The sequence below is a fragment of the Anomalospiza imberbis genome, chromosome Z (genome assembly GCF_031753505.1).
Source record: "Anomalospiza imberbis isolate Cuckoo-Finch-1a 21T00152 chromosome Z, ASM3175350v1, whole genome shotgun sequence".
NCBI classification, from domain to species: Eukaryota; Metazoa; Chordata; class Aves; order Passeriformes; family Viduidae; genus Anomalospiza; species Anomalospiza imberbis.
The window spans coordinates 13,495,514-13,509,058 of NC_089721.1; the positions used below are offsets into that span (position 1 = coordinate 13,495,514).

Sequence of the window (13,545 nt, forward strand, 5' to 3'; positions counted from 1 at the left end):
ATCCTTAATCCTATGGGGCAAAGCTGTGAAAAGGTTAATAATGACTATTTAATCCATTAACATAAACTATTGACAGGGTCTGGGCTAAGGCTGGATCCAGCTGCACCCAGAGGCCTCTATGAGGAGTTCAGAAAGCAAGAGGGTCCTGTCTGTGCCTCGTGACTACATGGGCTGGGGCGGGGGGGCTTCTCTATAATCTCTGTAGCTCTCACTCTGCCCACGACACACAGGCTGAAACACCTACCTTCCCATTTGTACCCTACCGTGGCACCCACAAATTACAGCAGTACATGCCACGTGTCAGTTTATCTTGAAAAGCTGCTGATGGCCTCAGCTAAAGCTCCCTAAATGTCAGGCTGAGGTGTGAGACTGCCATGTCTATCTGGAGGGAAAGAAGTCATGGTACAAAGTACTTGCCACTTTCCCTGGTATGTGTCTAAGTGGGGTTCACCTACTGCTGTGGTAGAATTGGTGTAAGAACATGGCTAGAAAAAATAGTGTTCTGAAATACAGCTCAAAGGTACTGTGAAAGCTCACACAGAAATATCTAGACACAAGGAGAATTAAAATACGTAGTTTTAAACTACTGAAGATGTATCCATTAACTGGTCCTTAAACATAGCTAGAACAGTACAGTACTGATCTTAAGGACTGTGGGTAGGCATACAGTTACCAGAAACGCTACAGCTACAGTCTGAAAGTGAGAAAGTGTAATTCTACATCTTGTTCATATATACATTTCCCTTTGCAAATAATCTAGATAAAGCACAAAATTATACAAACATTGTACCATGAAGTAAGAATACAGAAAATTTTCTACACGGGCTTCAGTGTTCACCCCTTGCACAAAATTTATTCATTATTGGCATTTCATAGCCTGCAGTTTAACATACAGAATATAAGTAAATGAATGAGCAATGCTCCTCTAGTAAACCATCATGCCTTTGAATGAAAACCAGTTTTGATCTGAGGGCTCTAAAGCAAGACATTTCTTATGTTATTTCTGGAAAACTCTAAAGGACAGAAATCCACAGCATGAGTATAACCCTCAAAGGAATGTTTTGCTCTTCCAATTTTCTTTCCAACAAAGAAAACTTTCATTAATTTTATAATAAAGGCTAGACAGGCCCACTGTACTATCAGGCAAGTTTGCATTGGCATATGTTTCTAACATGAAGAACAGACAGGACCAGGACTATTCTTTTGGTGCAAAGACACATTTTAAAAGAGGTGCAACATTTTCTGTGATTAGCATAGAGTGCTGCAAAGACCCTTAAGTATTCTGCAGCCACAGAAAGTTTCTGGTATTCATTACGACAGGCATGCCATTTAATAATTTTTTTAAACTTTATTCTAGTATACATTTAATAATGTAAATGTACATGTCATGTAAACCCTTACACCCCTTGGTAACCTAAGTTAAACACATGCTACCTTATACATGCAGTTCCATAAAAATGATCCCCTTTGACAGCTATTCATCACAAGCTGGAGTAGTTAAGGCCCCATCTCTTTAATGGGCAGTGAATAAAAAATTTAAAAATTATCAACAGACATTCTCAGCTTGTACATCATAAACTACACAAGTCTAGACAGTCTTGTCTAGTTAGACAAGACCAGGCAACTTTTAATTTGGGACTCTTTCTGAGAGATGTCTATAAATGAAAACTGAATAGTCCATAGTGCAAATTACTACCTCATAAACTGCAGCATAATAACACTTTTCCTTATGGATCTTCTTTATGAGGAAATTTATATTTCTGTATAATAATAATGCATTTTATTTTACACTTATGAGGATGATATTGCACTTAATGGAAAATGCTTTACTGAGTAGTAGCGTCTTTAAACAAACCTGTGTTACAAGCAATTTTTATTTTCTTGTGCCTCCCTGAATCTTCACATAATTCTTAAATATTTACTAAAATTCCTTGGTTCCAAATTAAACAGTATTCATAATTAGTGTATTTTTAAAAATTAAACAATTTGGCCAACACACCATAATACTATAACCAAACCGTCTACTCTTTTCTCATTTTGAAGCTAGTAATTATCTGCAAATTTAGTACCATGCAACTACAGGGGGATGTAGAATTTAGGAAAATACTCTGAGATTACAGGTTCAAAGAGGTGTGGATAGACAGTGTGAAATACAGGCGGTATTTCTTTTAAAATGGTTGAATACAAGAGACCAGCAGGAGTCCTAACATATTAATAAATTTGAAAGGCTAACAGAGGGATTTTTTTTAGAATTGCCATACACTATTAAATCCTCAATAATACCTAGCATTTATATAGAACTTCACATTTTAAAGTGCTATAAAAATACTATCTGGATGAAATGTATACTCCAGAGGCAGACAACAAATCCAAATTGAACGGTGATCAAATAAAGGGCACCATAACAGTAAAATGTAATGTAATTACAACAGAGAGGAACTAAGTGCTTTATAATCAGCTCACTATGCATGAACTATCATGGAAGACCACACACTGTACAAGGGAAATGTACAGATATAAAATTATTATCATTCATTAAATAGGTTCTATGACCACAAGGAATTGACACAAGAGCTGTAATTGGCTCCACAACCTTAAAATGCCTAATTCAGAAGGTACAGGAAACACAAGGAAACCCTTCAGTGACAGACAGGCAGGTTATTTCAAGTGCTAGCACAAACCACCTTTAAATGTCATTATTCCTATACATCAATGCGGATTCCATGTTTTATGGACATTAATTCTCTAGTGCCCGTTAAATACATAATAAATGAACATAGATGAGGTAAAGATGCTGTAATTGCCACATACAACCAATACGGCAAGGGAGGAGTTTTTCCAAACGGGCAGATCCAGAGGCCATGACGAATCCCATCACGGACATGATGAGAAGTCCAGGATATGAACAACATCCATGGAAGAAAGCACCATGAGTCCTTAAGCCTGAAAAGCTGCATGATTAACTTTAATGTTAGAGCCACCACAGGAATCACAGTAGAACAATGAAGAAGTGGTCTCCGTGGAAGAGTCAGAGCAGCCTGCAGAAGAGAAAAATATTACAGCCAATTGCTACAACTGTGACAAGAGAAGAAATGTTTCTTGAGTGTTTACAGGTGCATTGTCAGGTGGCTAAGTGGAAGCAGAAAGAAAAACAAACTGTTCCTTTCCATTGCAATTAATTTAAAGCCAATTTTAGGCATGAGAGGTGTGTGCTGCCCAGTCTCTATCGTATGATATGAATCATGCATCTTACTAAGTACTATCATCAGCAAAACAGGGAGGGAGAGGGATGAGGAATCCTATTTGTCACATAGTCAGGTGGTACACAGGAACTTGTATAATCTGCTGCACTGATTATATGTATTTAATTTCAAGACAATTAAAAGGAAAACAACCATGCAATACACTTGAAATATTTAATATGTTTTACTTGAAATAAATCATGTGCTTTAATGGCATTTACTCCCAAAAATACATCCTCTATTTTACTACAGTTGTAAACTGTAAAGTTGTTTAGTTGCACAGTGTTTAAAACACAAAAATAATTTTCAATAGGACAAAAATATAAGTAAAGTTACATGTATTTTGATCATCTTGAGACAGTATTCTTCATAGACAGGCAAAACAAAGTTCATACCAAGATTTGAAACATTAGTGACCGGGATTTTTGCATCAACAACTTGTTTAACAGTAACTCAGTTCAAAGCCTGATATTTGGTTTTAATAAGGTGAATGTCTAGCTAGTGAGATTAGATTTAGCCATTTTAAGAGTGATAATGTCTATTTAATTAGAGAAGGCATTCTGTGGGTGTACTCAGTAGCAACAGCACAAATTCAAACACTTTAAAAAAACTGAAATAACATTTTGGATTTCTATTTGACAAATAAATAGATTATTGTGTCTGTAAACACAGGAGAAACAACAGCACACTACCAGAAGGTCTACGGAAGTGCTGATGTGTTATTCACTGGCTCAATTCATCACTGTGGGACACTCAGAAAACCTGTAACAAGGCCCCAGAGATGTAAGGTAACAGCGTATTTTTCCTGGGTTGGACACATCCCTCACTGCACCTACTGCAGAAAGCAAACAAAGTATCTCTAACCTGTTCATTCTTCAAATGTGTTAATCTTTGCAGGATTCAACAGCAAGAGGGCAGGGCAGTGGGACTCTGGAATAGGTTCATCACGTTCATGCATAATTTAGATAACTGCATGGAACACAATCTTCTCTGCAAGGAAACTTTGATGTAGCCTTAGCCAGTTTATTAACTGAGTAGAGATGGGAAGTTATGGACTACCTTGAAATACAACAGCTTATGCTTTAAACCACAGCCAACCTTAAAAGGCTTGCAGAAAGCTTTGTTCTATTAGCTTCCCACCACACGATTGTCTGTGACTCCTGATCAGATAATGGGATTTAAAAGCTCACAAACGCAACAATTTTTAACTCTAATGTTGTGGACCCAATTCCTTTAAATTGAAGCAAAAGCTGTATTTTCTTTAACTTCATATCTGTTTCACACAAGCAGATTGTTCACGGATTAAGGTAGAAAAATCTTGTGATGGTGAAACTGTTTATCACCTGCCTTACAAAGAATCCAAGTTTCGTTACTGTCAACAAGAGGCTCAAAAGTAGATACTAGCTTAATTCTCAAAAAACCTGAATAGTAGTATGTTTCGGCAGATAATCTATTGACTGGCCTCTATTTCTGCACTTTGAAAAAAAAACAGTAGTAAAGTCCAAATTAGTCTTTTCCCTCTGGCTGTTTAGATTAGATGCCAACAGCAACACAGTGAGTAAGGAAAATTTTAATGTTACTAATGTACTCAGTTTATTGGTATTGGTGCCAAGGTGATGCTTAAATTCTTTCCATATAAATTTCAGATGGCAGGGTTGTTCATATAGCAAACCTGAGTATTCAATTTCAGCAAGACAAAGTCCTATTCTGTAACTGCAGTACAGCCATCAAGCTTCTGATATACTGTTGCTCAAGGTCTGAGAGAACAGTCTGTTTCCTCTTTTACATTCTGTGACTAAAAGAACTTACATCCTTGAGCTGCCAAGCCCTGAAGACAGACAGGTAGTTCTGTTTGCTAATATAAGCTGCTATACTCTCTTTCTCCTAACAGGCAAACTTGTTTGCCTTCAGAAAGCACCAGATCTTAAAAAAAAAACCCGAAAAAACAAAACAAACAAACAAACAAAAAAAAACCCCAAAAAAACCCCAAAGAAACAACAACAACAAACAAAAAAACCCACTGCAAAATACCAAAAAAAACAAGCCTTTTCCACGTTAAACTTCCTGGAAAAAGTTGCAAATAGAATTTATTTGCAAATGACCTTTTCCATTTGCCTACATATTCAATCACATGCAAGATCATCTTGCAGTTGCTGCTCCTCCAGCCTCTCTCACTACAATTAGCAGCTGGAGACAGGAGACAATAATTGCATGCAGAAGAACCCATGCAAATTATCTGCTTTAATGCTCATGGTGACACCATGGATGTTATGTAACAACAGATGCTCCCTCACTGATATTCTGTGGTACTTCACAAACCTGAAGTCTTTAGTTCATAGTAACATATTCAATGTAATATATAGTAGTAATATTAACAATATAGTAACATATTCAATGCTACATCAATTGTGCTTGTGCAAAGCTTATTCTCTAGTTCCAGAAACGCTCCTGTACAGCACAGGTCAGTCAGAGGCAGCACATTTCCCAGCAGTGTTATGTATGTTTGCCAACGACTGCATGTTCTACACTTCTAGAATTTGGTGAGTCTTTTGCACCAAGACAACAATTTCTGCATGTCTGTTCCGCAACATGAGTGTCAGGGCTACAATCCTGGTGGAGTCCGGGAGCAGCCCATCATGTCATACCCGCACTCCTGACTGACAACAGGCTGCAGGAACTACCACCTTTGGAGTAGTCAGTGAAACAGGTGCTTCTATACTTGTGTGCACAGTAAAAACTACATGGAGCACAAAGAACTACAAATTTCAAATAGTGGAGTCATTGTAGACTTCATACTTGTTGCAAAAATAATGTGGGCAAAAGGTCAGATCACATGGTACTTGGTACACAAGTATTTATCAGAGCAAATATACAAATGCCACAGGTGACGATTTACCCTGAATACTGCAGAAAAATAATGATGACCATGAAAAACAGACCAATGGCCAAACAATCCAAACGCTGAGTGGTGTCAGCAGGAACAGAAGTAGGTGACTAGAGTAGTGTGAAGGTAACAACTGGAGGTAGAAGGCAGCACTTCCTTGTGCTGCATAGAAAGGTTACTCCAGAAAAAATAACTCGTCATCAGATTTAAAAGTGATAATCAAGAGCTTTATAGGTGATTGTGTACAGTAATATGAAATATACTATAGGTACAAATTAGTAATAGTGGTGTGGTTGGTTAATTAGACTTATTAATTTATTAGTTATTTAGTAATGTGTTGCAAAAGCAGTAAACATGTTAGTCTCTTAAAGCAGTTACTCTCAACCATGCAATTTAAATACAAAGAATGGGATTGTAACTACCAAATATGTAGTAAAAAGTATCCCATGAAGTAATAAATTATACAGGTGACAGCTTGAAATTATGCCAAGAAACTGACAGGCACATCATATTAAGCCAACGAAAGAAAAATTACATATTGCAATCAGATCTAGCTGGCCAGATAGCACACAGAAGAAAAGTTAATGGGGATTACGCTACATCACAAACCAAAGGGACTCTGATGGCACTGTAAGAAGACAAAACCTGCAACAGATTATTATTCTTTTTTATAGGACAGAAGCATTGTACATTTGTGCCATTGAAAGGAATTAAACTACAGCATTTACCTCAAATGAAGTCTCACCTAAAATACTACTCATGGTTTGGGACTGGACCCTTTAGAGGTAATTTAGGCAAAAATGGAATACATAGGTCAGGACATAAATAGTATGAAATTTAGAAAACGTAAATTTCTTTCCTTAAGTTTTTGTTTTTAAGTTATTTAGTTGAGAAGAGAGTCTTTGCAAAGCATACTGGCTTTACAAGTTTTAATGATGCTTTTGCTCTAAGAGTCAAGAGACCTATACCAGATTATTTCCTTTATTAGCCCAGTTAATATATGGAAAGAAAAGGAGTTGGTAGGCAAATCACTTTGAAAAAGCCTTTCGGCATCTTGTCCTCTCTTTACCTCAGCTAAATACATTTGGCTACTAAAAGGGCTATGATTCTACCTGCAATGTTTTGTGTTTCTGATTTGAAAAACATTTTGGGGGAGAGCACAGAAATCAGCTGTCTTCTGCAAAAAAAAGAGTTAAAGAACAAGAGAACTAGATCTAACTGTCATCAGCAGTTAGAAAATGAACTGCTATCTGCTTGGGAACTAAAACAACACAGGAAGAAATTAAGTCAAAAAATTACAAATATTTACTTCACAGACTAGGGACAGGCTAGACTACAAAACGTTCCCCATCATGGAAGGTGTAAATATATTTAACCTTGCCTCACTACCAAGTGGCAGGTCACCTCCCAATTCCATAACACAATTCAACAGTCAACTTCTCAAACTGACATCAGTGAAGTATGACATCTAGTGGTCGCAATTGAGAAAAATACTGGTAATCATCTCAAATGCATGAAAAAGCAGCAATAAAATTTTAATACTTTCTAATAGCTAGCCATTCATTAACTTACATTCACTGATTTTAAAATAAGAAAAAACAGATGAGAATAATTAGAGATTTAACTCCTATTCTATATTGTTATTCAGTAATAATGCTATATGACCCATTAATCAAACAAGTTAACTTTCCTTTTCTTTACATAGTTTTTTAACTGTACAGCATTTCCACATACAAGAAGTACAGAAAAGGGGAGAACTAGGGATTGCTTAGGGGAGAATGATGCCAGGCACCAGGACATGCCGGAGTCAGACTGTCCATGGTAGTCAGTGGTGTCCTGGACTGCACTGTGAATGTGGCCAGCACGTTGAGGGACCCAATTCTTCCCTTTCTCCTCAGCATTGGTAAAGCCAAGAGGGGAAAACTGACCAAATGCACAAATAACAAGCATCTTTTCTCTACAATAAATAGTGATACTGTATGTAAACAAAAACTATTTTTGCATTGTAAGTCTGATTTTTACATCTCAACTAAAAGCAATATTTGCCTCTTGCACTTAGCTGTCACCTAAATACTTTTTAAAAACTGGTAAACCATTGTTCTTCTTTACTTACATGAATATAAAAAACAGGACCTCCCTTCCTTTTTCCCTTCCTCCCTTTCCTTCCCTGTCCTTCCTCCTTTCCCTTTCCCCTTTCCCTATGAGCACACTAGAGGAGGAAAATGACTGGAAAAAAGTACCATATTCTGGTAGAACTAATCTTATTGAGAAACTCTGTCCTAAAAAGCAGTTCTGCAAATAGATGATGATCCATTCACTGCTTAACAGGAGCAAATTCACCTTTTTACTTTTATTAATAAGCTGAGGCTTGCTTTCCTACTATTTTTTTGGTTTGGGTTTGTTTTTTTCCAATGAACTATATTTAAATGCAACTCAGCCTGCCTTTTTAAACGTGACAGCTCACATATAGCTTGCTCATAGGAGAAATATTTAGGGCTGGCTAAAACCAATGTATTACTCATAATGACTGAATTAAATCAAACATAAGCTCTATCATTTAAGTTTCTGATATATCTACCCCACATTTCAGATATTTCTAACCCTTACTGTAAAGGGAAGTGGAATAATCCACTTCATCCACAAAAGTGTGCAAGGCAGCACACTCCTTAACTCCTTAAGCTGGATAACAAAGCAACTACATGATATATGTAGAATAAATAGCATGTACATGCGCGAAACTCTCTTTTTTTCCTTTCTAAGTAGCAGAAACTGAACACTAGATGTAAAATATTTTTATGGCTTTTAAAATCGTAACAACTGCATAAAAACATAATTTCTGTATATCTATGAAATGTATTTGATTAAATTATCAATAGAACTTTTTTTGTCTAGGACACGGTAGAAGAACAATAACATAAACAGTGATAAATTAACAAGTTACTGATCTATGGACTTACCTTTAATGACAGAGATCCAGCAAGAAAGAAGTGGTCCACATCAATGACAGAGGCAAGGAAGCCAGCCAGAGTGACCTCAGTGAAGTCACTTTTTTTCCTGAGTCCAATCACTATAGCCCAGGACCACATCCCCAGTATACCATGCACTGCATTATCAGATAAGGCTCGGAGCCAGTCATTTTGCTGAATGAAGGAAAACTGCAGGAGTCTGTCTGCTACAAAGCAGAATATCCCCAAACCTAGACTGGAAATAACTGATGCTGTGCTGAAAGTCTGGAGAAGAGCGTGGGCCTTTTCAGTCTCAGATGCCATGACAAGAACCATGCTGCAGCACACAAAATGTCATCAGGATACACACTGTGCATTGTCCTTTGTATCGTCAGTTGTTCTGTAAATGTCAGAGATCAGAAAGAAAACTATTAAACAAAGAAAATCCATTTGCACAAAACATTTGCTACCACAGCTACAACTGGGCACTAAGACCCCAAATGCAGTGCTTGCATTTAACACTCCCAGGGAATTTTTTTATTTCAATTAGTTTATTGACTTGAACACTACAGCTCTGAATTAAAACACCTGCCCTGTTTTAATTAGAACCAGCACAAGTAACATGGAGAGCTCTAATTCCACTTACTGAAATCTTAAATATTACAAAATAATTTGAAACGTATCTATGATAATACACTGAATGTGTTTCAAGATTCCTTCTGATCTTAAATACATTATTTAATCCAATGAAATACTTAACACTGTAATAACAAAAGAAGATTCAGTTTGGCGGATTCTTAGGACTGATGCTCAAAATCCCAGATATCTCTATAAAACAACTGTTAAAATTCAGTTTTCAATCTATAATCCAAACCACTCCTTTAATTTACATTCTTTGCTAATGTATGTAGTATTCCCCTGTTACCCTTTCCTGAGAAATGCCTTGTTTAGTTTGAAGACTGGAACGTAGAATATACCTTAGGGAAACCAAACCCACTAAAATATCTTCATTATTTATAATAAACAGAAAGACAACAACCATTTAGTCAAGCAAAGTAATCAAAACCATCTCCTTACAGAGCAAAAACACCTAAGCTTTTCCTCAGCATGTGCTCTAGCAGAGAAGTTGGCTGTTACTTTCAGGACTTATCTATTGTCTGCCACATTACCTTCATAACTCCTCTTTTTGCAAGAGAAGTGCTAACTGTCCCAGCTGCTATGCTAGTCTTTTTGGGAAGTTAAACAGATAGACCACAGTTTTAAAGCCTATATCCTGCCTAAAAATGGATATTTCCCATGAGTTTGCCATTTTTGTGCAATATATTAAATCTTGACAATCCTTCTTTATTAGGTAAATTCTTATTCTGAAGGGCCTTTTTGAATGTATTCAGACTTTCTAAGCTGACACACAATTCATGATTTTAAACATATTATAAATCTCACAAGACATAAATGTTGCTTCCAGATTATTTACATGCCTGCCTGTTGTAGAATTATCTACAAGACAGAACTACTGGTAGTGTCTGTAGAAAAAGAAAAAGCCCACTGAATAATTTACTTAGAAAACATTTAAAAAAGTAAAAGAGAAGAAAGCATGAATAATACACACACTTTGCACAGAGATAAAAGAAGTGGGTCAAGTTTAGAGTCTGTTAACCATGACTGTGCCTCTTCTGAATGAATGTGTAGACACAAAGTATTTCCTGAAACAATGGAAGTGCTGTTTTCTGGTGGGTGACTTTATGCTACACAGGACATTGCTGAATAAATTCAATTTTAAGGAAAAAAATGGCAATCTCTTCACAAACGTTTCTTCTATATGGCCATCATGTCAGATTTGATTTCATTTAAAATTACCAAAAAGGCTGCGTAAGAATCCAATCTGTGAAGGGGGTGTGTAGCAACATACCTTTAAAATGCACACCAGTAATCAGAATCAAACTTCCTCTGCGACTAGGAGAACACTTTTTTTTCCATTGCAGGTGCCTTACTCCAGCAGGAAATGTCTACAGTTTATACCTCAGGGTTGAGCCTCTGTGCTTTCTGAATCCAGCCTCCCCAGTCCAGTGCACGAAATACCAAACACCATTTGTTCCATCCTAAATAGAAACAAACCAGGCACCAGCAAGCACCGATATCAGACAAAACAGCATACATGAAATATAAACAACAGTAAAAAAAAAATACAGAAAGAACAAACATATATTTAAATAATTTGTAAACAAATACAACTGAGATAAAAGCAACTTCAGCTAAGCTTTGAAGCTCTGTAAAAGAAAGCAGAAAAAAGACCATAAACCAAGAGAAGAGCAGAAATAAAAAGGGAACATGTTAATAATTAAAACATAATAAAACACAAAGTCCAAAAAACAACTGTTCCAGTCTTCTACACAACTGCATTTCAATGGATAGAGCAATCCATTTTCACAGATTTCTTTTTGTGCCTAGAAGATTCCCACCTCGTGAAACATTTTTTGAGTCCCATTCAGGGATCTCTTTTTAAATTCCACCCCATCACTTAGTGACCCTGGAATAGATAAAGACAGATCTAGAAATTCATATAGCGACAGAGGTTGATGTCAATTCTGTGTTAGGCTTACACTTTTGCCATAGTTAGTATTAGCATGTTTCTTGAGCCAGAATGAAGAACAGGATGCAAAACTGGCTTCAGGTTGACCATAGTCAAGAGCTATGTCCAACTATTCTTTTTAAACTGTCTATTTCAGCCTCCTTTTGAGACAAAAATTAGTGCTGCCTGTGTAAAAATCAACTCACATTCCCAGGTACAACAGAATTTCCCAGAATTATTCTGCAGATCAAGAGGGAAATCAGACCAGAGAAGGCAAAACTCTGGTCAACCAAAATAATCTGAAACTATAAATTTTCAAGTAAAACTAGAACATTTTTTTCTCCCTGAAAAATGATGCTTTTCAGGCTCTTTACAAAATATCACAATACAGCGTCAATTTTTCCAACCTATAAATCTCAGAAAGCAGTTGTGTAGCTTATGTCCTTGCTAAAACAAAAGAGTGGGGAATATTCACACAAAAATGCTTATAAACCTCTGTGTGGTCAGTACAGTTAACATCCTGAAGGGAAGTTCTAGGTGTGTTTTACATAAAACACAACAGCTGATACAGTAACCCAGCTTTGAGTTGTGGTTTCCCATGACATTTTTACATGAGATAAAACGCTGAGTATGATCTCTGTCCATAGTCTCGAAATGGAATCTTGTAGATATGCTTAATTTAAGGAAATTATCCAAGTAATTTTTATGAACACACAGTTAACACTTTAAATTACTGTCACAAGAAGATATTTAGATCAAAACTGTAAATACACTTTTGGGAAAACAGCTAAGAGGCCATGGTGTATGAGCAAAATAAAAATCCAATTACTAAAATTACCACTTAGAAATATTGCTCTGCATAATTTCTGCCCCAGTTTTGCATGACGCTATCAGATATGTGAACACATATAGGAATTTAATGCACGAGGTTACAGGATCACAGAATCAATTAGGTTGGGCAAGACATCTGAGATCATCAAGTCCAACCTTCAACCGAACAACACCCTGCCAACTAACAGAATTATGCATTCTACTCGAGAAGTTAAAAGCCTTGTGATCCCTTAGAATTCCATAATCTCGTAAACCCCTTGTTATTTGATATTGGATGTTAATTAATATATTAAAAACTGCATGAAGCAGAATTAAGGCACCAGCTCAAACCTTTAGCATACAATCTCATGGAAAAGGAGATCCCAGCCTAACACTATCTGTGAACAACTGATAGTGCCAGCATTTTTGGGTCAGATAATTATAACACATTATTGGAGTAATCACCGAAATATTTTTGAGCCAGATAATTACAATGCATCATTGCGGCGATGTAGCAAATATTTTTGGGCCACATAATTATAACGCATTTTTGGGGTTGGAGAGGGCAAAAGCCCTGAAAGAAGCGGGAGGATTTTACCAAGACGCTGAAGAACAAACTAAATGAAACCGGTCAGGAAATCAACCTGGAAACCCGAGCTCAGCAGGAGCAGAGGGGCGGCGCGGGCCCCGGCGGGGTGAGGGGCACCCGAGCCGCCGCCGCCCGCCCCGCCCGCCCCGGAGCCCACCTGGAGCGCGGCCGCCGCCATCCGCCCTTCACCCCATGGGGCTCGGCCGCCCCGATCCCTGCCGGAGCGGGCCGGGAAGCCCTGAGGCAGCGGGCAGGAAGCGCCTCAGGGAGCCGGTTAGGAAGCATGCGTGGCCGCGGAGCAGGCTGGGAGCCGGAGCCGCCTCCTCTCCTCCCATCCCCGAGCGGCGCGGGCAGCGCGGCTTGGGTGTGAGGCGTAAGTGTTTCCTCGATTATTAAATGCAGGATTTGGGTGTTCGCGCTTTGGCTCCTTTATGTGCTGGGAGGGAAATCGATGATGAGAGTTTAGTGTTTTGCCATGAAGGACATGGTGCGCCTCTGACAGACCA

General features: G+C 37.7%; 1 protein-coding gene across 1 annotated transcript; it reads right to left on the reverse strand.

The window, feature by feature from the left end:
- Window positions 1-826: 826 nt before the first annotated feature.
- On the reverse strand, window positions 827-13,311 carry TMEM267 (transmembrane protein 267). The gene is made up of 4 exons (XM_068176175.1): window positions 13,197-13,311; window positions 10,981-11,170; window positions 9,084-9,471; window positions 827-3,038 (listed from the first exon to the last, which is right to left on the reverse strand). Exons 3-4 carry the CDS (start codon window positions 9,405-9,407, stop codon window positions 2,703-2,705), a joined length of 660 nt encoding a protein of 219 aa, XP_068032276.1. The 5' UTR covers window positions 9,408-9,471; window positions 10,981-11,170; window positions 13,197-13,311; the 3' UTR covers window positions 827-2,702.
- Window positions 13,312-13,545: the final 234 nt, after the last annotated feature.